At 44.9% G+C, this 25815-nt stretch overlaps 1 protein-coding gene across 1 annotated transcript in view; it reads right to left on the bottom strand.

The window, feature by feature from the left end:
* LOC140117395 (cyclic nucleotide-binding domain-containing protein 2-like) overlaps positions 1-25815 on the bottom strand; it is a 230367-nt gene that overhangs the window by 94043 nt on the left and 110509 nt on the right. Inside the window, exons 10-12 of the mRNA XM_072134100.1 lie at positions 20878-20938; positions 5819-5879; positions 4711-4763 (exon numbers count right to left, since the gene is read on the bottom strand). Coding sequence (XP_071990201.1) covers positions 4711-4763; positions 5819-5879; positions 20878-20938 — 175 coding nt within the window. The remainder of the gene's footprint in view (positions 1-4710; positions 4764-5818; positions 5880-20877; positions 20939-25815) is intronic.

Raw genomic sequence — 25815 nt, 5'->3', positions numbered from 1 at the left:
TTCCGATATATTACTCCGCGGCAGTCCAGAACACAGGATCTCTATATTCCACTATTGAACATGTGTCAGCAAAAACGGCGCTATCTTGTTTATCGAATTAAACATAAAGGAGACGATCAATAACCATTGCTTGAAAAGTAATTGTTAAACCATAAAACAAACGCCAGAAAGTTTCCTTTGTTTATTTTACAAGATCCTACAAAAATATTTCGTTTTTTTTTACTCTCCGCCAGGAAAGTTCATCGAGTCTCACCAGCTCGGATACATCATAGCATCTCAACGTTACCATTAATACTCTCATTACAGCAGAGGCTGTAAATCTGCTCTTTAAAATGGAAAGTTCTGCATGGAAAATGGAGAAGTGTTTTTTCTACTTGGATTTTATTCTATATATTTCAGGGTCTTTTCTTAATTTGAATCTGGCCTGGAGATCACTGATCAGGGCGATCACTGAGGAAGGAGCAGCTGACCATAAATGTTCTCCTACAGAGGCCACTACAGGGGAAAAGTAGTATTACATGCTAGCCAAGTACAGGTGGTCCCCTACTTAAGAACAACCGACTTACAGATGACCCCTAGTTACTAATGGACCTCTGGATGTTGGTCATTTGCTGTACTTTAGCCTTAGGCTAAAATAAACAATTATAACAGCTTTCATATGTGTCTGTAATAAAGCTTTTTTGTTAATCCTGGTTCTTATGAGAAACCAACATTTTTAAAATCCAATTTCCACAAAGACCAAAAAAAATTGGCTGGGGGTTACACTTATAAAATATACAGTTCCGACAAATTCAACTCAAGAACAAACCTACAGACCCTATCTTATACGTAACATCCAAAACAAGGGTTCAATCGATTCAATGGGGGACATTTATTGTTTTTACATTGTAAAACACTGGCCAAAAAAAATGCAATGGGGATTTTTGTGATTTTTTTTCGTGTAAAAAAAATCATAATGGACTTTTCCCGCCACTCAGAAATATGGGCTTAAACTCTGAACCCCTGATGCAATGGTGTAAAAACATTTTTATGACTTGCAATTTTGTTAAATAATTGCAAAAACAAATCCTGAGATCACGCCAATCCCCTTTTGGTGTATGTGATGCTGCGATTATTTTACTCTTGTGTTTATTTTGCAATTATTTAAAAAAAAAAAAACATGAGAGATTTATTAAAGGGCCAATGCCACTTTCATAAATCTGATAGGGAGCGGAGCTGCGAAGGCAAATATTGGGGGTCTTTTATCTAATCTCCATTTGTTTTGGCTTGTTTTTAATCTGTCTTTTTTGCCCATCTGCTACTTTGGTAATTTATCAATCTCACTTTTTCCTTGTGTTTCCTTGTTTTTTTTTTTCCAGATCTATTTTTGTGACATTTGTTACAAATGTTTCAAAAATGTCACACAAATGTCTCAAGTCACTACTTTCCATTTTCTAAGTTTTCCTTAAGTCTCATTTCGTCTAAAATTTTAGACAATGGGGCTCATTTATTAAGGACCCAGTAGCCGCGATTCCATTCGGTTTTTCTGAATAATTCTGATTTGCGCCGAACTGCCCTGTGTTTTGGCCCACGCGATTGGATTGTGGCGCATCGGCGCTGGCTTTCACGCGACAGAAATCGTGGGGACGGATTCGGAAAAGCTGCGGAATTTAAAAAACGATTTGTGTCGCAAGATCACGCACTTACCGTATATACTCGTGTATAAGCCGAGTTTTTCAGCACAAAAAATGTGCTGAAAAACGTCCCCTCGGCTTATACACAAGTCAGTCAGTCAGTCAGTCAAAATTACTTAAAAAATAAATAAACTTATATACTCACCCTCCGGTGGCCCCGATGCGCAGCGCTGCTCCCCCGATGTCCGCGCGGCTCGTCTTCAGGCATCCGTCTTCTGTCTTCTGCTCGGCGCCGCCATTGTTTTTCCCCCGGGCGGCGCCTAGCATGACATCAGCAGAGGCGCGTCATACTAGGTGCCGGCCCGGGAGAGAGCAATGGCGGCGCCCCGCATAAGAAGGAAGACGGGCGCAGAAGCCTGAAGACCAGCGGCGCGGACATCGGGGGAGCAGCGCTTCACATCGGGGCCACCGGAGGGTGAGTATATAAGTTTATTTTTTTTTTTTATGCTGGGGCGGCTGTATACTACACGGGGCAGGCTGTATACTACTGGGGCAGGCTGTATACTACTGGGGGCAGGCTGTATACTACTGGGGGCAGGCTGTATACTACTCGGGGGCAAGCTGTATACTACTGGGGTCAGGCTGAGGTGGCTGTATACTACTGGGGGATGCTGTATACTACTGGGGGATGCTGTATACTACTGGGGGATGCTGTATACTACTGGGGGAAGCTGTATACTACAAGGGGCTAGCTGTATACTACAAGGGGCTAGCTGTATACTACATGGGGCTAGCTGTATACTAAATGGGGCTAGCTGTATACTACATGGGGCTTGCTGTATACTACATGGGGCTGGCTGTATACTACTGGGGGCAAGATGGGCTGGCTGTATACTACTGGGGGATGCTGTATACTACTGGGGGATGCTGTATACTACTGGGGGCAGGCTGGGGTGGCTGTATACTGAGGCAGGCTGTATACTATAGGGGGCTGGTTGGCTGTATACTGGGGGTGTCTGTGACCAATGCATTTCCCACCCTCGGCTTATACTCGAGTCAATAGGTTTTCCCAGTTTTGGGTGGTAAAATTAGGGGCCTCGGCTTATACTCAGGACGGCTTATACTCGAGTATATACGGTACATGCACCAGGAAGAAAAAGGTGAACACTGGCGGATCTCGGCGCAGCAGCGACACCTGCAGGAACTCGTGCGCACGACCTTAGTGAATCCCTGCAGACCCGAATCTCCGTCGGACAACGCGCTGCGGGATCGCGACTGGACCGGGTAAGTAAATGTGCCCCAATGTCTCAAGTCACTACTTTCCATTTTCTAAGTTTTCCTTAAGGCTACATGCACACTGCCGTTGCCAGCCGCACCATAGCACGGCGGGCACAAGGCAGCGTGCGGGGAGAGGAGGAGGAAGTGAGCGCCGCTCACCCCCGCCCCTCTCTATAGGAGCATATGGGCCATGGCGCCGTAATATGGGAAAAGATAGGACATGTCCTATCTTTTACCGGGGTACGGAGTGGTACGGTGCCGCACGTCCCCCATACATGTGTGTGAATGCAGCCTAAGTCTGATTTCGTCTAAAATTTTAGACAATCTGAAAAGATGATGAATGTTATTTGCGACATTGAGAACACGGAATAGAAGAAGTGTCTTACTGACGATAAACTAATGTCCAGTGGACTTCAGTGCACATTTCAAAAAGTCACCAAAAAGGTGCAAAAATTGCAATGTGTCAAAAAAGTTGTGAAAAAATGAAGAAAAATAAAGATTAACAACCCCCATAGAACTCTCCCATGGAGCCATCTAATAATAAATAACCCCCTTTGAAGGGAACATTGATCAGGGATTGTACACCAGTTTGGGGCATACTAGCCGTGAAACAATTGCAATTATTAGTAAACTGTCAGTAATTGCGATTATTTCCCAAGTGGGCATGAAGGGGGCGTGGCTGGCAGGGCACTAGCTATAGCCTGTGGGCATTCAGGCCTAAAAGTATGCAGGCTATAGGGCAATTCTATGGAAGGCAGGACCTAGTTTAGAACTGACCACTGGAGGGGCAGGATTCAATACCCCAGCCCAGAACATGGCAATCTTCCGGCACCAAATCAAATCCAAATTTTATCCGATATGCAAATCTTTTTAAATTGTGGTAAAGTATTAGGATTTGCTTTAGGGTTAACCCTACAGCTAGCTATAGCCCTAAGACTAACCCATAAGAAAAAGAGTTTTGAGTTTAGTCCTGTGAAAAATCTGGAATCTTTTTAGCTTGTTGATTACGGCAACTAAAGGTAAACATTTACATATATGTTTGATGGAATGATGGTAGGGGCTCAGGAGAGTGCACCTTTGCTTGGAAATTTTTCAAAAAATCAAACCACAGAATATGACAACTTTTGAACATTTTTATTGTGCAAAGAATAGTAAAAGAAAAACCTATTAATTTTTTTTACTGACATACATTAGTGGGTTGGCCGCTTTGCAATAAATCTCTTTAATTAGACTTGTCTGTGCATGTATATGTCCCTGTACCCTATTCTCACCATGCTGCCCTCTTCATATATACTCAACTCGGTTTTTGGCCTCCTCCTCTCACATTCCATCTCACTGATAGAGACAGGAACATGAGTCATAACTATCCTGCTACAGCTCCTCCTATTCATCAGAGCTCAGACATGTAAATAACGAATCATGGATAGTCTGCACACCGCGCTAAAGTAAGCAGCAGGTCTGCTGAATTATTCTATTAACATTTAGGGATTATTATTAATGAAGTAAAGGCCCATGGGGTACTTAAATCCAGATTCTTGTGTATTTTCTGTGTAGTTTTTTAGCCACTTAGATTTGAAGAAAAAAAACTGTAGAGTTTAATTATATTGAATTGATATTGCTGTCTGCTACTGCTGTATTAGGAAATTTTAGGCTGCTTGTGTTACCAGCAATGTCAGACTGGAATGCCTAGGGCCCATCTGTACACACCATTATTGGGGCCCACTAGTGTACAGTTATTATATGCAATTATAATCCAATACTGATTTACTATTTTCTAAAATGTGGCCAATACAATCTAAAGTAAACCCTATACAAGTACCTGTGCTGATGATTTCTTCTTTAGTTCCTCAGTGTGTCTTCTGTGCAGATGGTCTGTAATATAGGAAATATACACCAATTACCAAATAGCAGCCTTGTTGCCTCCTTCAGCTATATTTATAGAATACTTATCAAACATTGCATAGACTATTCCACGGTTAAAATAATAAAGTATCAATATACTTAACAGCCTCAGAACACTCCTAATTTCCAAGACATTCCAATAACTCCTGATTTTTCTGATGGAGGGGCCATTCTATTGAATTCACTTTCAAGGAAAGTAATAGTAACCTCTCAGATGCTGTGGTCTCATATGAACACAGGTTAACGTCCCACTGACACAGTTCCTAAAATGGCATTACTTTTTGAGCCTAACCCCAAAGAGTGAGTAGAATCTGCCCCTTTCTAGGCATAACACACCCTCTTCTAGGATCTTTATATTTTTTTCCCCCTTTTTTTACTATTTTTATGCCAGTTTCAAAAGTAATTAAGGATTTGTTTGCCTAAGAGCCTTCAAAAGACTCCTGGTTGCCAAGACATTGGAACAACTCCTGTGAATTGTCTTATGGGGGAGCCATTCCGTTGTATTCACTTTCAAGGAAAGTCATAGTAACCTCTCAGATGCGGTGGTCTCATGTGAACACGGCATATGAGGGGACAATTCCACAACAGCACAGTTCCGGAGTGATTTTTAAAGAGTTGACCTCTACTGTATTTATATATATGGTGGATGTCATCTAAGGGTTAAAGAGCTGTTTTTGGCCTGGATTTTTCACTAGTCTAACGGAAGAGTCTGACACACAACCTGTTATACAATGCATAGCCATATAATGCGCCGCAGTATCGAGCTTATCCTGTAATATTCATTGATTTTCTTAATGCGTCTATTTAAATCAGTTAGGACGGAGGAAAACACATTGCATCATGGGACGGAAAATACATCCTGCTAATAAATGAAGAGAAAATCATTTCAAATGTCATAGAATTGCAATTTAAATCTCTCAGTATGATGCATGGCCATAATGTGATAGAATTAAAAGGCAATTTTGTCTGTGGTTAAATAATCTGTCCTCTTAAGATGCCGCTATAATTGTTTATCCGGTACTTACGGGCATTCTTGAGTGGCTGTGACTTTGGAGTGGCCATGGCTTTTAATACACGGACTGATCCCTGAAAAATAGAAATCTGTATTAGAATTTATAAAATGAATATGAGTCTTAAAGGGGATGTTTTCTTAAGTTCTTTAACACCTAAACAGTCTGTCAAAGTAATATGTTAAGACCAGAAGAAGTTGAGGCTCAAGGCTCTTTCAGCTCCGGAAACCCAAGTATGGGGACTGGGAGTATGGGGGACTGTTACTGCTGGCCATGGCATAGAGGTTTAGAGAGAGGTTCTCACAGAGTTGACCCCTTTGAACCCATCACTCTTCAGGAAAAGTCAGGTCCCTGGCTGAATAATAGTTTCTGGATTTCAGATAGTGGGACTAGAACCTGGTAGTACCGGCTATGACTGAGGTGACCGGACAACTTTCAAGAGTTCAAGACCCTTTGTTTAGGAACTGGCCACAACCAAGGGCCTTGAAGGGGTTGACCGATGGCTCTACACAGTCATCTTACTGAACCTTCCATAATAGTGCAACTATAGCACACCAGACGTGTAGCTACCACCAAAGGGGGTGTTGACCCAGGACCCTGGGACTTTGAGGAGCCCACTTATTTTCTTTCAACTATATCTGTGTCGCTAGGACACAGGGAAAATATGCAAAGTTTTACAGGATGGGATAAGGAAAACTATGCTTCTTTTAGCTACTTTGTAAGGCAGCTCCCTTGACGTCAAGCATGACCTCAAGGGATTAAAACCAAACCAGTATATCTTCTCCAGAAGGAACCGATTCCCAACTGTAGACAGCGCTGTTTGGACCTGTTTGGGTCTCCTCAGTACAGTGTAGAGAACTGGTTTGGCTGAGTGAGAGGCTTGTGACTAGGGTCGGGAAGCAAGAGTTCTCCTTACGGAGACTGCCAATTAAGGCAGCCATGTAGTCATGTGGAGTCTTATAGGCAGAGATGCTCCACTAGCAGAGTCATCTCTTTGTCAAAAGGAGGTCCTGAGTTTATGTCAACTGCATTGTACTATTCAAGCTCTTGATGTCAGATGGTAACACCGGGTACTCAGATAAAGTTCAGTATGCAGCTCTGCTGTTAATGCTCGGTCTCCAGGGGAGAGGCTATACTGCAACATTTTTCATAGAAACTATATTAATCTATGGCATTCCTTTGCTAGCCACTTTCGTACTGCATCTGTAATAAAGCATGTAGAGTATTCATGGCTATACTATCTATACAGACAACATAATACAGGAAGTGTTTACTCCAGCCTCAAAGCAACATTCTCTTTCTCTTTACACAACACACATTGGGGCACATTAACTAAGGGTCCGTGGACCGCATTTACGACGGGTTTCCCGACTATTTCCGATTTGCGACACATTTAACAGGGGTTTTTGGCGCACGCGATCGGATTTTGGTGCAATCGCCAGACTGATTTGGACTAAGTGCGGGATTTAAACTTCAAATTGTGTCACAAGACAATGCACTTACATACACCGGGAAGAAGAACGTGAACTCCGGCGGACCTCAGTGGGGAAGCGACACATGCACATGACACATGAAATCGGGTGCATGATCTTAGTGAATCGCGCCGGACTTCATCCTCGTCAGACAACGCACCTTGGGTATCATGACAGGACCAGGTAAGTAATTGTAACCCATTGTTCTCTTCCTACAGGACAGGTTGGCCACTCAGCTTGGCCATTCTCTCTGCCTTTACAGATCACACATTGGTCTCTTACTACGTTGGCCACCTAGGTCACCATATTGGTGTTACTTCCTCATCTTACAAAACACAACCTCTCTCAATTTATTCTGCATGGTCCCAAAATCTCTAGGAACTTTGTTTCAGATGTGACTAGTCTGATAGTTATGTAGTCAAACTGGGATCCCCATTGTCCACAGCTTTAGGGATGTATAAAGGGTGCCCACTAGTAGTCTCTGCAGTCTCAAAGGAGCTTTCGAATACTCTACTGGATCCTTAAACATTCACCCTTCAGATGCCCTATTACCTCTCTCTGAAAGTAAGGTGTATCTATTCTTGCATTACTCTTGAGGGATGCACCAACTGTTGGGACCAATCAGTGTTCTAGTTCTCCATATTCACGGGGTGCTGGTGTTAATGCCCCAACAACATTCAATTTACTTTTATGGCATTAAAGTAAGAAGGTCAATAAAAGTGAATAATGTGGTGGAGCCTGGGCAACAGCCCCCAGCACTTGAGCAATTACGGACCTCCCTTATGATCAGACCCATATCTTCTATTCTGTACGCAGTGAGACAAACCCTTTAATGCTGTAGCACGCAAACACATTTTAATGAATTGCTGCTTCCAGCGTTACGGTGAAATTTAAGGTAAGGCCTTCTTCTCCAACAAATGGCGTACCCAGTCAATTGCCAAGAGTAAACTGAATATGCAGATGAACAAATACATATGAAAGATCTTTATTTTCAGGCCCTTTCAATTCATCTACATGGCAATAAGTGAATTCAAAAAAATAAAGCAACGTACATGACAATGAGATGAATCCGTGTAACATTAAAGCCTCCTACGTAGCACATTGTGAAGGTTCTCAACAATGAAATAATAATGAAGTTCTCACAGAAGAACCAGCAAGCTGCGCAACCTACTTTTAAGAGCTCTGAACAATGCCGCCATTGTTATCAGCCCAAACAATCTACCTATGGTTATAATTCTTATGTAGAAATGTAATTTTAGAACAAAAACTCAGAAAACAGAATTTTACTAACTGTGTGGATCTAAAATGTGACCTTAGATGATACCAGATCTGAATAATAGTCATATAGGATGGTGTCATCATGACCACAAGACCGGGACCACCTATGCTTCACTGAAACAGACGTAGATCACCCATAACTGTAGGACCCTGAGCTCCAAAATGTATTGATCTGGACCTACATCACCATTCCGTTGCTTAATAGATCAATAAACCAAAAGAAGACCCTCATTATGAATGCAGGACCCTTTCCCCCCAAATTACATCACCCTTAGGCTTACAAGACCTGAATCCCAAAACAAAAGTTAATTGAACTTATATCCTTGTTGCCTCCAAAGTTCAAGAACCTGAACCACCATTGTGAGGACTTCGAAGACCAACTGCCAAGAAGTTTGAGTAAACTTGACTAAGATCACCATTAAAACTTGAAGACCCTTTCAAATGAACTGACCTTAGATCAACACAACCACTGCAAGACCTTTAACCTACAACATTCAAGCAAACTGGATTCAGATCACCACTACAATTTCAGGACCGTTCCTCTAAAAGCTCAAGTCAACTGGACTCAGATCATCATTATGACTGCAGAACCATGACTTTAAAAATTTAAGCTGGTAGACCCTCTACCCGACAGACTTAAAAAAAACTACTGCTACTGCAAAACTCTTACCCTCAAAGGTCAAGGTCAAAGGTAAATTCACCATTACGACTGCAAGGCACTTAGCTGCAAAAGTAAAGAGAACCAGACTCATGAGGGACCCTTAACTCAAAGGTTCAAGTGTACAAGATGTAGATGATCATTACCTCTGTAAGACCCATTTAACTGGATTCAGATCATTATTATGATTGCAGGAAACCAAATCTTTCGTGAACTGAACTAAACCAAACATAAACCACATAAACATAACCACTGCAGGACCTTTACCCCCAACAATCACGCTAAGTGGACCATTCCTATTCCTGAAGGACCCTAATCACCAAGCTTCAAGTGACGTGGCTTTAATTAGATATAAAACAATAACAGCAAAAACCTCTAATGTTTAAGTGAACTAGACTTATTACTTAGACCTTGTTCACAAAGTTTAAATAAACTGAACATAGATCACCATTAAGAGTATAAAACTCTGCCCGAAGTTCAAATAAAAAGATCAACAAACAATTGCAGGAGCCAAAATTCACACCAATCCAACTCACCTTGATCTTATGAAATCTGCTGTTGTATGGGATTAAAAATAATATCTATGGATCCAAAACCCCCACTACAGAATCTCAAGGTTATCGTTAAACATGGTGGTGGTGGTGGCACCTTCATATTACAAGTAGAGCTACAAATTCTAGATCATACCAGCATGTTCTACAAGAGAATGTAAGGTCATTGTTCCATGAACTGAAGCTCAGTAGATGATCATGGAACAGTCAGTTATAAAAAAAAACGGTTAAATAATTTTACTTGGGTCAAAGTTTTGACCTTCATCAAGAAGGTTGAGTCAAGACTAGAGATGAGCAAATCTATTTGATGGTTTGTAGATTTGGTATGAGTCAGGCATTGAAGCTACCTCATTAGGCTTCGTAAAAGTCATGCTTGATGTTAAGGGGGCTGCCTTACAAGGTAGATAAAGAGGCAATGTTTTTCTTATCCCATCCGGGAAAACTTAGGCCCCTTCCACACTTGCGTTGCAGATCACGTCAGAGTTTGATCAGGGTGCGATCAGGGTTTGGTCAGTGAAAAACACACATTTTGCATCAGAGTGCAATCAGTTTTCAGTCAGTGTTTGTTCAGTGTCTCAGGAAATGGACTCAGGACTGAGCTCTATCTTTTCTATGGCAATTGATGCGTGAAAAACGCATTGCACTTGCAAGTGTCTCAGTGTGTAATGCGTTTTTGATGCGTCTCCATAGACTTGTATGGTGCGTTTTTCACGCGCGTGACTTGCAAAAGTAGAGCATGTCGAGATTTAAACGTGCGTTAAAAAAAACGCGCGTGTGTGCGTGAAAAAAAATGCAAGTCTGAAAAGACCCATTGATTACAATGGGTCAGAGTGCAATGCAAATTCTGCGCATTAAAAGCACACGCAGAAAACGTGCGTGAAAAACGCAAGTGTGAACGGGGCCTTATGTGCGTATTTCCCAGAATCCCCTAGTGGAGCATCAATGGATATACGTCTCCACAAGACTGCAAGGCGGCCTTTATTGGCAAAGTCTCTGTGAGGAGAACTCTAACTTCCGGCTAGCTATTGCTGTCATTCAACCCAGAGTTTAGAGAGGGGTGATTCACAAACTTTTAAGCAGCACTCGAGGTCTGATTATGACGTACTGTATGTAATGAAGATTCTGTACTCTCTAGTACTCTCTACTCCGAGAACAAGGATTTATATTACAGAATTGTAGCTACACCAAGTACACGCTCTCCTCACACAGCTGTTCTCTTATCTCTATAAAATGAGTCCCTTCATAGTCCTTGAGCAGTGGTGGATTATAATATAGGCGGTTTGGGTGGTAGCCCGAGGTCCAGGCCTTCTCGGGGTCCAATGCCCACCTAAACCCCCCACCAAATTTTATGCTGAGAAGGACCTCCAGCTATGACATCCTCTTACATCTTTTCCTGCTCTTAATACACATGAAGATCCTTGGAAGGTCTTGAAACAACAGATTAAAAACAGGGAGAAGAGGCGCATCCTCCAATCTCTAGAAGCTTAATTCTAGAGCAATAAGTAGGAAATTAAAATTTGTAGGGGCTTATATATTCATACAGTCCAGGGCCCATGATGGTCTTCATCTGCCCCTGCCAATTAGTGACTATTTTAGCAGGCATCTGGTTGAATACTACAGCACTGCCCAGGGCCCATGGCGGTGTTAATCCGCCCCTGCCATTTAGTGACTATTTTATCAGGCATCTAGTTGAATACTACAGCACTGCCCAGGGCCCAAGGCAGTCTTTATCTGACCATGCCTTTAGTGGCTATTTTAGCAGGCTTCTAGTTGAATATTACAGCACTGCCCAGGGCCCACCGCAGTCTTAATCTGACCCTGCCATTTAGTAACTATTTTAGAAGGCATCTGGTTGAATACTACAGAACCACCAAGGGCCCATGGCGGTCTTAATCGGCCCCTGCCATTTAGTGACTATTTTATTTGGCATCTGGTTGAGTACTACAGCACCTCCCTGGGCCCATGGTGGTCTTAATCGGCCCCTGTCATTTAGTGACTATTAGAGATGAGCGAACATGCTCGTCCGAGCTTGATGCTCGGTCGAGCATTAGCGTACTCGAAACTGCTCGTTGCTCGGACGAATACTTCGCCCGCTCGAGAAAATGGCAGCTCCCGCCGTTTTGCTTTTTGGCGGCCAGAAACAGAGCCAATCACAAGCCAGGAGACTCTGCACTTCACCCAGCATGACGTGGTACCCTTACACGTCGATAGCAGTGGTTGGCTGGCCAGATCAGGTGACCCTGGGATAGACTAGCCGCTGCCCGCGCTGCTCGGATCATTCTGTGTCTGGATGCCGCTAGGGAGAGAGCTGCTGCTGGTCAGGGAAAGCGTTAGGGTGCTCTATTAGCTTACTGTTAGCCAGGAGTGATTCTCCAAGAACCCAACAGCCCTTCTTAGGGCTACAATAACGTTATACTTTTTTTTTTTTATTTGCAGCTAGTACCATATTGTGAGGAATTTGCAGGGGGACTTGCTACCGTTGTGTTTAGCTCTTAGTGACACACATTTCCACCTCAAACACCAAAGTGGGAAAATTTATTAGGGGTTTGATTTCAATTAGGCACAGTCTGCCATTTACTTTTTATTTTACGTTTATTTTGTTTAATAACTCAGCGTCATCTCATCTGGCATAGTAGTGTGCTTTCATACTTGGCTAGAAAATAGCCATAGGAGAATCCAAACAGCTTACTTACGCCTACAGTAGCGTTATATATATTTGATTTCTGGTTGATCTGCTGGTGGCTGTACTTGCTGCAGTGCATCTACTAGCCAATTGTGAGCAATTTGTAGTGAGACTTGCGACCGGTGTGTTTTGCGCTTAGTGCCGCACATATCTATTGCAAAGACCGAAGTGGGAAAATTTAGTAGGGGTTGGATTTCAATTAGGCACAGTCTGCCATTTTTCCTTTTTTATTTTACGTTTATTTTGTTTCATAACTCAGCGTCATCTCATCTGGCATAGTAGTGTGCTTTCATACTTGGCTAGAAAATAGCCATAGGAGAATCTAAACGGCTTACTTACGCCTACAGTAGCGTTATATATATTTGATTTCTGGTTGATCTGCTGGTGGCTGTACTTGCTGCAGTGCATGTACTAGCCAATTGTGAGCAATTTGTAGTGAGACTTGCGACCGCTGTGTTTTGCGCTTAGTGACGCACATATCCATTGCAAAGACCGAAGTGGGAAAATTTAGTAGGGGTTGGATTTCAATTAGGCACAGTCTGCCATTTTTCCTTTTTTATTTTACGTTTATTTTGTTTCATAACTCAGTGTCATCTCATCTGGCATAGTAGTGTGCTTTCATACTTGGCTAGAAAATAGCCATAGCAATAGGATAGCATCGTTTGGTTTTAAAAACTCAAAAACACAAAAAAAAACAAAAAACACAAAAAAAAGTTAAAAAAAAATTAAAGTTATAACTCTCATTTTAAAAATGTTTAACCCGAGGGCTAGGGGTAGAGGACGAGGGCGGGGACGTGGGCGTCCAACTACTGCAGGGGTCAGAGGCCGTGGTCCTGGCCGGGGTGAGACACCACCTGCTTATGAGGGAGCAGGGGAACGCCGCAGAGCTACACTCCCTAGGTTCATGTCTGAAGTTACTGGGACTCGTGGTAGAGCACTGTTGAGGCCAGAACAGTGCGAACAGGTGATGTCGTGGATTGCCGACAATGCTTCGAGCAATTTGTCCACCAGTCAGTCTTCCACGCAGTCCACCCATGTCACCGAAATCGCCACTCCTCCAGCTCCTGCACCTCAGCCTCCTCCCCCCCAGTCTGCCCCCTCCCAGGAAAATTTGGCATTTGAACCGGCATACTCTGAGGAACTGTTTTCTGGACCCTTCCCACAGTCACAAACCACTTGTCCGGTTGCTGCTGAGCAATTTTCCGATGCCCAGGTTTTCCACCAGTCACAGTCTGTGGGTGATGATGACCTTCTTGACGTAGTGGAAGTGTGTAAAGAGGTGTCCGACGATGAGGAGACACGGTTGTCAGACAGTGGGGAAGTTGTTGTCAGGGCAGGAAGTCCGAGGGGGGAGCAGACTGAGGGATCGGAGGATGATGAGGTGACAAACCCAAGCTGGGTTGAGAGGCCGGGTGAACACAGTGCTTCTGAGACGGAGGAGAGTCCTCGACCAGAACAGGTTGGAAGAGGCAGTGGTGGGGCCAGACGGAGAGGCAGGGCCAGAGCTGGTGCATCAGCGCCAAATGTGTCAACTAGTGAAGCTCCCGTGGCGAGGGCTCTTGCGGCAAAGGGCTAGATTTTCAGAATTCTGGAGGTTCTTTAAGGAAACACCGGATGACCGACGGACTGTGGTGTGCAACATTTGCCAAACCAGGATCAGCAGGGGTTCCACCACTACTAGCTTAACTACCACCAGTATGCGCAGGCATATGAATGCTAAACACCCCACTCAGTGGCAACAAGCCCGTTCACCTCCGGCCGTGCACACCACTGCTCCTTCCCCTGTGTCAGCTGATAGTCAGCCCCCTGCCCAGGACCCTGCCACAAAAACCCCATCGTCGCCTCCACGATCCTCCACAGCATCCACCAGCGTTCAGCTCTCCATACCCCAGACGCTGGAGCGGAAACGCAAATATAGTGCAACCCACCCGCACGCCCAAGCCCTTAATGTCCACATCTCCAGATTGCTTAGCCTGGAGATGCTGCCCTATAGGCTAGTAGAGACCGAGGCCTTTCGCAACCTCATGGCGGCGGCCGCCCCTCGGTATTCGGTCCCCAGCCGCCACTACTTTTCCCGGTGTGCCGTCCCAGCCCTGCACCAGCACGTGTCAGACAACATCACCCGTGCCCTGACCAACGCCGTTTCTGACAAGGTCCACCTGACCACGGACACGTGGACGAGTGCTGCCGGGCAGGGCCACTATATATCGCTGACGGCACATTGGGTTAACTTGGTGGAGGCTGGGACCGAGTCTGACCCTGGGGCTGGTCATATACTGCCGACGCCGAGGATTGCGGTGCCTACCTCGGTCCAGGTGTTTCAGGCCTACTATGCCTCCTCCTCCTCCCACCCCTCCTCCACCTCCTCCTCCGAACTACCATCCGTGGGCACGGCGCCATCAGTCGGTAGCTCTAGGCACAGCAGCAGTGCCGTCGCTAAGCGACAGCAGGCGGTGCTCAAACTGCTGAGCCTAGGCAATAAAAGGCACACTGCCCAAGAGCTATTACAGGGCATCACGGCGCAGACTGATCTGTGGCTGGCACCGCTGAACCTGAAGCCAGGCATGGTTGTGTGTGACAACGGCCGTAACCTGGTGGCGGCTCTGCAACTCGGCAGACTGACACATGTGCCATGCCTGGCCCATGTGTTAAATCTGATAGTTCAGCGTTTCCTCAAGACATACCCCAATCTGTCAGATTTGCTCACGAAGGTGCGCCGCATCTGTGCGCATTTCAGGAAGTCCAGCACAGATGCTGCCACTCTCAGGGCAGCGCAGCGCCGCCTCCAACTGCCCGCTCACCGACTGTTGTGCGACGTGCCCACGAGGTGGAATTCAACACTGACCATGTTATCCAGAGTTTACCAGCAGCGCCGAGCGATTGTAGACTGCCAGATGTCAACTTCCACCAGAACTAGTAGTCAGGTCAGTCAGCTTCCTCAAGTCTACAATGAGGAGTGGACGTGGATGTCTGATATCTGTCAGGTGCTGAGTAACTTTGAGGAGTCAACACAGATGGTCAGTGGCGATGCCGCCATCATCAGCCTCACCATCCCGCTGCTTGGCCTGTTGAAAAACTCTCTGATCAGCATGTAGTCGGAAGCTTTGCGCTCGTCACAAGAGACGGGGGAAGAAGATTCCCTTGTTGATAGCCAAAGCACCCTTAGGTCTGTTTCTCAGCGCATATCGGAGGAGGTGGAGGTGGAGGAGGATGAGGAGGAAGAGGAGGAGAATGTTGGCGAGACACAAGAGGGGACCATTGTTGAGTCCTTCACTGTTCAGCGTGTATGGGCAGAAGAAGAGGAGTTGGAGGAGTTGGAGGAGGAGGAAATGGACAGTCAGGCCAGTGAGGGGAGTGAATTCTTACGCGTTGGTACTCTGGCGCATATGGCAGATTTCATGCTAGGCTGCCTATCCCGTGACCCTCGCGTTCAAAGAATTTATTCCAGCACCGATTACTGGGTGTTCACTCTCCTGGACCCACGGTACAAGCAAAATCTTTCCACTCTCATCCCTGCAGAGGAAAGGAGTGTGAGAATGCATGAATACCAGCAGGCCGTGGTGCACAAGCTGAAACAGTATTTCCCTTCTGACAGCGCTAGCGGCAGAGTGCGTAGTTCTGTGGGACAAGTAGCGAGGGAGAGTAGGCGAGCAGGCAGCTTGTCCAGCACTGGCAAGGGTACGCTTTACAAGGCTTTTGCCAGCTTTATGTCACCCCAGCAAGACACTGTCACCTGTCCCCAGGCTCGGCAGAGTAGGGCTGATCTTTACAGAAAGATGGTGAGGGAGTACGTAGCTGACCATACCATCGTCCTAAATGATCACACAGCTCCCTACAACTACTGGGTTTCAAAGCTGGACATGTGGCACGAACTGGCGCTGTACGCCTTGGAGGTTCTTGCCTGCCCTGCCGCTAGCGTCTTGTCCGAGCGGGTTTTCAGTGCAGCTGGTGGCATCATCACCGATAAGCGTACACGCCTGTCGACTGACAGCGCTGACAGGCTGACGCTTATTAAGATGAATAAAGCCTGGATTTCTCATAATTTCCAATCTCCACCAGGTGAAGGAAGCTCAACCTGAATAATTGATCCACTCCTCCTCCTCCTCATTTTCCTCCTTCTCCTCCTCTTTGTACAGTAAAGCAGAGGAAACTGGCTACTTTTTGACAGGGCCCACTGGCTCTAGCTATAGTACTTTATGCATTTAATTTTTCTGGAGTGCCACCGACCCGGTCCTCTGTTTTAAACAATTTTTGGGAGTGCCACATACAGGCACTCAATCTATTCAATTTTTCTGGAGGGCCACCGACCCGTTCCTCTGTTTTAAACAATTTTTGGGACTGCCACATACAGGCACTCAATCTATTCAATTTTTCTGGAGGGCCACCGACCCGTTCCTCTGTTTTAAACAATTTTTGGGAGTGCCACATACAGGCACTCAATCTATTCAATTTTTCTGGAGGGCCACCTACCTGCTCCTCTGGTTTGAAAACTTTTTGGGACTGCCACATACAGGCACTCAATCTATTCTATTTTTCTGGAGGGCCACCTACCTGCTCCTCTGGTTTGAAAACTTTTTGGGACTGCCACATACAGGCACTCAATCTATTCAATTTTTCTGGAGGGCCACCTACCTGCTCCTCTGGTTTGAAAAATTTTTGGGACTGCCACATACAGGCACTATCCAAATTAAATTGTCTCCATAGCAGCCTCCACACGTTGTCTCCATTGCTACCTCCAAAAGTGGTCCATATAGCTGCCTCCATACATCGTCCCTTTATCAAACGAGGTGTGTCAGGCAGAAATTTGGGTTGTTTTCATGGATTCCACATCAAAGTTGTTAACTTTGTCGCCACCCAGCTGTGTTATCCACAAAATATACTAATAAACTTTTATCATTTACCAATATTATTTCAGCGCTTCTTGCGCATCTGTTTACATTCCCCTCACCCGCCATATCCCAAACTTATAAGAACGCTACTACACTTGATCTTATACAAAAGGTTCTTAGAAGTGCTGTTTGGGGAGTAGCCTAGAGACATGTGCTTGGATTGGCGAAAGCTCGCCTGGCTGCGGAGCGCCGGCTCCATCCCAAGATCCAACTAACATAGTTTTAACTGCAGCACCTTTAATCTACTACTAGTTCACTGCCTCCATAATAATAATAATAATAATCTTTATGTATATAGCGCCATCATATTCCGTAGCGCTTTACAAATCATAGGAAACAAATACAAATGTAATGTAACAGAGCACAACATTTGTATGGAACAACAGGAGTGAGGTCCCTGCTCGCCAGAGCTTACGGTTTATGAAGATGATGGGGTAACACGAGGTAAAAGAATATTTAATGGTCAAGCCATTCTTCTTAGGGAATAGAACAAAATATAATAAATGGAATTGCTGTCGCTTGAACCACTCAGCCGTCATCTTATATACCAGGTCCAGGGTGAATGGGACTGTAGAGAAGTCTGGTGCCTGTTGGTTGCTGGATAACAGATGGGAGGACGACACAGGACGGGTTAGTAGAAGAGTTAAAACTTCATGCAGTTAATGAGTGTTATAGGCTTGCCTAAAGAAATGGGTTTTAAGAGCACGTTTGAAACTTTGGAGGTTAGGTATTAGTCTGATAGTCCGGGGCAGAGCATTCCATAGAATTGGTGCAGCTCTAGAGAAGTCTTGGAGACGCGAGTGGGAGGTCCGCACTAGGGTAGAGGTTAATCTAAGATCACTGGCGGATCTAAGAGCACGGGTTGGGCGATAGACTGAGATAAGAGAGGAGAGGTAGGGGGGTGCAGCATTATACAGAGCTTTATGGATGAGGGTTATTATTTTAAACTGTATTCGAAAGGAGACTGGCAGCCAGTGCAGCGACTGGCATGAACTGTAAGCATACATGGTCCCCTTATCAAACGAGCTGTGTCAGGCAGAATTTTGGGTTGTTTTCATGGCTTCCACAACAAACTTGTTAACTTTGTCGCCACCCTGCTGTGTAATCCACAAAAAATACTGGCAAACTTTTATCATTTACCGATATTATTTCAGCGCTTCTTGCGCATCTGTTTACATTCCCCTCACCCGCCATATCCTAAACTTATAAGAACGCTACTACACTTGATCTTATACAAAAGGTTCTTAGAAGTGCTGTTTGGGGAGTAGCCTAGAGACAGGGGCTTGGATTGGCGAAAGCTCGCCTGGCAGCGGAGCGCCAGCTCCATGCGCATCATGCGCTTCTTGCGCATCTGTTTACATTCCCCTCACCCGCCATATCCCAAACTTATAAGAACGCTACTACACTTGATCTTATACAAAAGGTTCTTAGAAGTGCTGTTTGGGGAATAGCCTAGAGACAGGGGCTTGGATTGGCGAAAGCTCGCCTGGCAGCGGAGCGCCAGCTCCATGCCAAGATCCAACTAACATAGTTTTAACTGCAGCACCTTTAATCTACTACTAGTTCACTGCCTCCATACATGGTCCCCTTATCAAACGAGCTGTGTCAGGCAGAATTTTGGGTTGTTTTCATGGCTTCCATGTTAACTTTGTCGCCACCCTGCTGTGTAATCCACAAAATATACTGGCAAACTTTTATCATGTACCGATATTATTTGAGCGCTTCTTGCTCACCTCCTTTGGTTCCTCTCTGCCACCCATTGGTTTGAAGCCTGAGTCCATTTAGGGTATGTCGCCATGACACTCTCTAGCCTGCCGCTGCTGCCGCTGCCTCTGCATGCCGTCCCCTATAGTGTCAGGGTCAATTATTGGATGTTTTAGATGCTATCTAGCCTCATTCTGTCACTCTGTCATGGCCATGCTGTTGCCCATAATTTTGGCATAATGGTGCGATTAAGCAGCCTCAGAGGCATCCATGCATGCTGCCCCTGCTGTTTCCTGTCCATTTCCGTGGTGTTTCCATCCTTTTCTGAGGTTTCCAGGTGTTTGGCCAAGCTTCCCTGTGCAGAGCCTTGGTCCCCTTGAAAAATGCTCGAGTCTCCCATTGACTTCAATGGGGTTCGTTATTCGAGACGAGCACTCGAGCATCGGGAAAAGTTCGTCTCGAATAACGAGTACCCGAGCATTTTAGTGCTCGCTCATCTCTAGTGACTATTTTAGCAGGCATCCGGTTGAATACTACAGCACCACCAAGGGCCCTTGGCGGTCTTAATCGGTCCCTGCCATTTAGTAACTATTTTAGTTGGCATCTGGTTTAATACTACAGCAGTCATACAGAATAATGGGGAATGCGTTATAAGGGAGCTTAATGTAGAGAGCTAACAGCACATCAGTTTAGGAACCTGCCCCCAGATTATTACATCTACAATTCTGGAACATAAACCCCATTTTCACAGTCCTGCTGCTACTAAAAAAAACACACAAAAGGTATGATTACACAGATTTCCAGCAGCTAGACTCAACAGTAAGGCATTCTCAAAACTTTTCAGGATTTCGTCACGGGGTGCTTAAAGTTGGCCTCTAATCTGTAATATTGTAGTCCCAGAAAGCCTCTTTATGGTAATTTAGCAGCATTACTTGTAGTCTTATTATATGTGAGTGGTGCCAAGAGAACAAACTCATCTCTGCAGTGTCTGAAGTGAACAAGAGTTTCATTGTTGGTATGGTTACCGTGTTCTTTCAAAGACACAACTTACTTTGTCTATAAAGGCCGTTGTAACCATGAGCACCCATTAAGGGAGTTGCAAATCTATTGCAATTTGGCAGCGCTGGGCGGCGAACAATGGTCTCCCGGGCACAGTAGCTTTCAGCGCTAGGACAAAAGTTTTGGACTGCACATTTGGCGGAGCTCCATGTACAATAATAGTGATTTAGGATGTAGGACAGAGAGGCACTGATACACGGCAGATCCCTTACTAAGCAATTCACTCCACATATGTATCTAACTACTGTGTGCAATCCTATAGAAAAAACTATACAGTATATAACACATTGGGGGTCATTTACTAAGGGCCCGATTCACGTTTTCCCTACGTGTTACCCAAATATTTCCGATTTGCGCCGATTGTACCTGAATTGCCCTGGGATTTTGGCGCACGTGATTGGATTGTGGCGCATCGGCGCCGGCATGCACGCGACGGAAATCGGGGGGGGCGTGGCCGAATGAAAACCCGACGTATTCGGAAAAACCGCCGAATTTAAAAACCGAAAATGTGTCACTTGGGAAGCGCTTACCTTCACCTGGTCCAGCTCGGTGTATTCCGGCGCGTTCCGATGCTTTTCAGCGCAGCAGCGCCACCTGGTGGACGGCGGAGGAACTACCTTCATAAATCCCGTCCGGACCCGAATCCTGTTCAGAGAATGCGTTGCTGGATCGCGAATGGACCGGGTAAGTCAATCTGCCCCATTGTGATGTCACCTGTAACTGTGGCAAGTCACAAACTCAGCACTGCTACACCCGGCTACTGCACGTAAAATAACTTACACTTTTGATCACGTAAATTTTCGAAGAAGCCTTTGAGTCTCTTGTAATAACCGTCCCTGGTCTGTAAGAGAAAAAAAAGAAAGATTTTATTTTTAAGTTAGTCGTTTATTCTAGCAAAAACTTAAATAAATTGTTTAAATTGGTCCTTGAATATATATTTTCTGAATCAATTCCTCACGGTTTTTTACATCTCTGCTTGCTGTCCTGCTATAGGATATGTTTACTTCCAGAGCATAGAAATCTGTCTGTGGTCATGTGATGTCACACAGGTGCACGGCTCGTTAGTATCACACGGCTCTGATTACTCTCTGTGATAATAACGGCTCCTGAACCTGTGTGACATCACATGACCAGGGACAGATTTCTATCCACTGGGAGTAAACATAGAAGCTTTCTATAGCAGGACAGGAAGCAGAGATCTAGAAAACCATGAGGAATTGCTACAGAAAGTATATTGGAAAATTGTATAACTTTTCATTGCACAAACAATATCAATTATTTTCTTAAAGTGGACAACCCCTTTAAGTTACTGTTCAAGAGATAGAGAACCCCTTTAAGACTTATTTAATGGGGTTGTCCACAGTCCAGCGAATAATTGATATTGTTTTTCTAATAAAAAGTGATTCAATCCATTCTTACCAGTTTTTCTAGATCTCTGCTTGTTGTCATGAAACAGGAAACTTAATTTTTTACTTCCTGTAGATAAACACTGGTCCCAAAAACTTTTATATGCAAAACAGGTCCAGCAAAACCAATGATAAATAACCCCCTAGATGTCTATAGATAGAACACATATACATATAGGGGGAGATTTATTAGAAGTGTCTCAGAGCAGAACTGTTCTAGTTGTCTATGGCAACCAATCAGAGCTCAGCTTTCATTTTGCCACAGCTGTTTATAAAAGCACAGCTGAGCTCTGATTGGTTTCCATGGGCAACTAGAACAGTTCTGCTCTCAGACACTTTTGATAAATCTCCCCCTATATCATCTTGATAGAGGATAACAGGATTAACTATAATACTATAAAATACTATAAATTACTACATTTGTTAATAGAAAAGGACTATGTGATTAGTAACATAACCCAAAAAAAGTTCTTTGGAGCAGAAATAAAAGCAAACGCCTCTTCTAGAGTTCTAGAACAGACATTAGTTCTAATTGCTGAAAACTGTAAGCCATAAAGCAATTACAGGAGAAAAATACCTTTTGGATATCACGTCCTACAACCTAATGGGGAAACAGGGAGCGCTAATTCATCACCTGCAGTGCTATGTGCTAACGAGCCAGCCGCATATATAAAGGCAATTCATTAACTTTATTTTACATTCACCACAGCTGAAAGACAGTGCAACTAACCATATAGTGTGCTACATCCAAGTAATTCTGATTTCTGCAATCAGCTCTCCGGTGTGGTGAAGTATATAGAGGATGTGTCAGCTCTCCTGTGTGGTCTAGTATATAGAGGAAGTGTCAGCTCTCCTGTGTGGTATAGTATATAGAGGATGTGTCAGCTCTCCTGTGTGGTGTAGTATATAGGGGATGTGACAGCACTTCTGTGTGGTGTAGTATATAGAGAAAGTGTCAGCTCTCCTGTGTGGTGTAGTATATAGAGGATGTGTCAGCTCCCCTGTGTGGTGTAGTATATATAGGATGTGTCTCCTGTGTGGTGTAGTATATAGAGAATGTGTCAGCTCTCCTGTGTGGTGTAGTATATAGAGGATGCGTCAGCTCTCCTGTGTGGTGTAGTATATAGAGGATGTGTCAGCTCTCCTGTGTGATGTAGTATATAGAGGATGTGTCAGCTCTCCTGTGTGGTATAGTATATAGAGGATGTGTCGGCTCTCCTGTGTGGTGTAGTATATAGAGCAGGGGTCTCAAACTCAATTTACCTGGGGGCCGTTGGAGGTAGATTCTGGGTAAGGCTGGGCCGCATCAAGTTTTCCACACAAAATGCGCTTACAAAATATCATTATTCAGATTCAAATGTCATGGCGTCTCCCAGTGCAAGGAAAGCCCCAAGCTGGGAGACGTGTTTTCTCTATGAACGCGTCCTGTGTACCGAGGGGTCCCTTTAGGACTGTGCGACCTTTTGATTACCTTTTATAGATTTTTTTAAATGTTTTCAAAATGGCAAAAAAGTGCTATTTTCAATTTTGGGCACTATTTTCCGTTACGGCTTAAGCGCAGTGAAAAACCGTTAATATATTTCGATAGATCGGGCATTTTCGGATGCGGTGATACCTAATGTGTATATGATTTTTACTGTTTATTTATATTTATATCAGTTCTAGGGAAAGCGAGGTGATTAGAATTTTTAGGGTTTTTCATTATAATTTTTTTAAAACTTTTTTTATTTTTACTATTTTTCAAACTCCCTAGGGTACTTTAACCCTAGGTTGTCTGATCAATCCTATCATATACTGCCATAGGTGGGGATTTCCCTCCTCATTCATTACAATGTGCTATCAGCACATTGCAATGAAGGGGTTAAAACGAAACAGCCTCTTCATTCTTCGGAAGACCCGAGGCTGGCGACGGATCGCCGCTCCTCGATGACGGGGAGCGACGATCCTAGGCATGGGCGCCAACATCTTTTTGAAGCTGCTGGTTGCTTTGCCGGCAGCGATCACTGTGAAAACACCCGCGATTGGTGTTAGCACAGATTGCGGGTGTTACTTTGAAGGGTGATGTCAGACGTGGCGCTTTGTCTGCGCTTGCAAATGCAGACAAAGCCGTGCCCCCCGGGGCGGCCTGCGGCCCAATCGCATCTGCGTTTCTATTAAATTAACGCAAACCACCGGCGACTCATTCCCGATCGCAGGTGTTTCCATAGAAACGCCAATGCGATTGGTCCGCAGGCCGCCCCGGCAAAGACTTACCGGCTATGGAGAGGGTTCAGCCCGTGGGCCCTCTCCATGCAGTAGGACCCGCTGCGCGCCGTGAACCAGTTAATTATTTCATATGCTTCCCCCCCCACAATGAATTATATTATATCCTCCCCAACAATGAATTATATAATATGCTGCCCCCCACAATGAATTATATTATATCCTCCCCAACAATGAATTACATAATATGCTGCCCCCCACAATGAATTATATTACATCCCCCCACAATGAATTATATTACACCCCCCCCCCACAATGAATTATATGATACCCTCCCCCACAATGAATTATATTATACCCTCCCCCACAATGAATTATATGATACCCTCCCCCACAATGAATTATATGATACCCTCCCCCACAATGAATTATATGATACCGTCCCCCACAATGAATTATATGATACCCTCCCCCACAATGAATTATATAATATCCCCCCCACAATGAATTATATAATATGCTGCCCCCCACAATAAATTACTTCATGTTCTGCCCACCGATCCCCTCTCTCCACCAATGAATGATTTTATACAATAAGCCCCCACCATGTTTTTACTGCTGTTTGATGAAAAAAAAAAAACCCCTCATACTCACCTCTGGCTCCCGCGGCTTCTTTCCTCGTCCTGCGTCCGGACAGGAAAGGGTGCGCGGCCGCGTGATGACGTCATCGCGCGGTCGCGCATCCCAGTTCATGGAGCGATGTGCGCCGGGGTGGTTTTCCGGCCACATCGCTCCAGTAATAGTGCTCGAGCGGCCGTTTCCGGCCGCACCGAGTACTATACAGTGACGGGCAGGAGCTTCCTGTCCGGACGGACGGAGGCTCCTGCCCGGCTGCCAAGGCGAGCCCTCTCCATGCAGCGCGACCAGGTGGGGGCCACAAAATATTGGCCCGCGGGCCGCAGTTGGCCCGCGGGCCGCGAGTTTGAGACCCCTGATATAGAGGATGTGTCAGCTCTCCTGTGTGGTGTAGTATATAGAGGATGTGTCAGCTCTCCTGTGTGGTGTAGTATATAGAGGATGTGTCGGCTCTCCTGTGTGGTGTAGTATATAGAAGAAGTGTCAGCTCTCCTGAGTGGTGTAGTACACAGAAGATGTGTTATCTCTCCTGTGTGGAGTAGTAAATAGAGGATGTGTCAGCTCTCCTGTGTGGTGTAGTATATAGAGGAAGTGTCATCTCTCCTGTGTGGTGTAGTACACAGAAGATGTGTCAGCTCTCCTGTATGGTGTATTATATAGAGGATGTGTCAGCTCTCCTCTGTGGTGTAGTATGTAGAGGATGTGTCAGCTCCCCTGTGTGGTGTAGTATATAGTGGATGTATCAGCTCTTCTGTGTGATATAGTATATAGACGATGTGTCAGCTCTCCTGTGTAGTGTAGTATATAGAGGATGTGTCAGCTCTCCTGTGTGGTGTAGTATATAGAGGATGTGTCACCTATGCTGTGTGCTGTAGTATATAGAGGATGTGTCAGCTCTCCTGTGTGGTGTAGTATATAGAGGATGTGTCACCTATGCTGTGTGCTGTAGTATATAGAGGATGTGTCGGCTCTCCTGTGTGGTGTAGTGTATAGATGATGTGTCAGCTCTCCTGTGTGGTGTAGTATATAGAGGATATGTCACCTCTCCTGTGCGGTGTAGTATATAGAGGATGTGTCGGCTCTCCTGTGTGGTGTAGTATATAGAGGATGTGTCAGCTCTCCTGTGTGGTGTAGTATATAGAGGATGTGCAGCTCTCCTGTGTGGTGTAGTATATAGTGGATATGTCAGCTCTCCTGTGTGGTGTAGTATATAGAGGATGTGTCAGCTCTCCTTTGTGGTGTAGTATATAGAGGATGTATCAGCTCTCCTGTGTGGTGTAGTATATAGATGATATGTCAGCTCTCCTGTGTGGTGTAGTATATAGAGAATATGTCAGCTCTCCTGTGTGGTGTAGTATATAGAGGATCTGTCAGCTCTCCTGTGTGGTGTAGTATATAGAGGATCTGTCAGCTCTCCTGTGTGGTGTAGTATATAGAGGATCTGTCAGCTCTCCTATGTGGTGTAGTACATAGG

Source organism: Engystomops pustulosus, chromosome 2, assembly GCF_040894005.1.
Source record: "Engystomops pustulosus chromosome 2, aEngPut4.maternal, whole genome shotgun sequence".
Taxonomy (NCBI): Eukaryota; Metazoa; Chordata; class Amphibia; order Anura; family Leptodactylidae; genus Engystomops; species Engystomops pustulosus.
The sequence above is the reverse complement of the archived record's forward strand: the minus strand, read 5'-3'. Positions and strand labels throughout refer to the sequence as shown.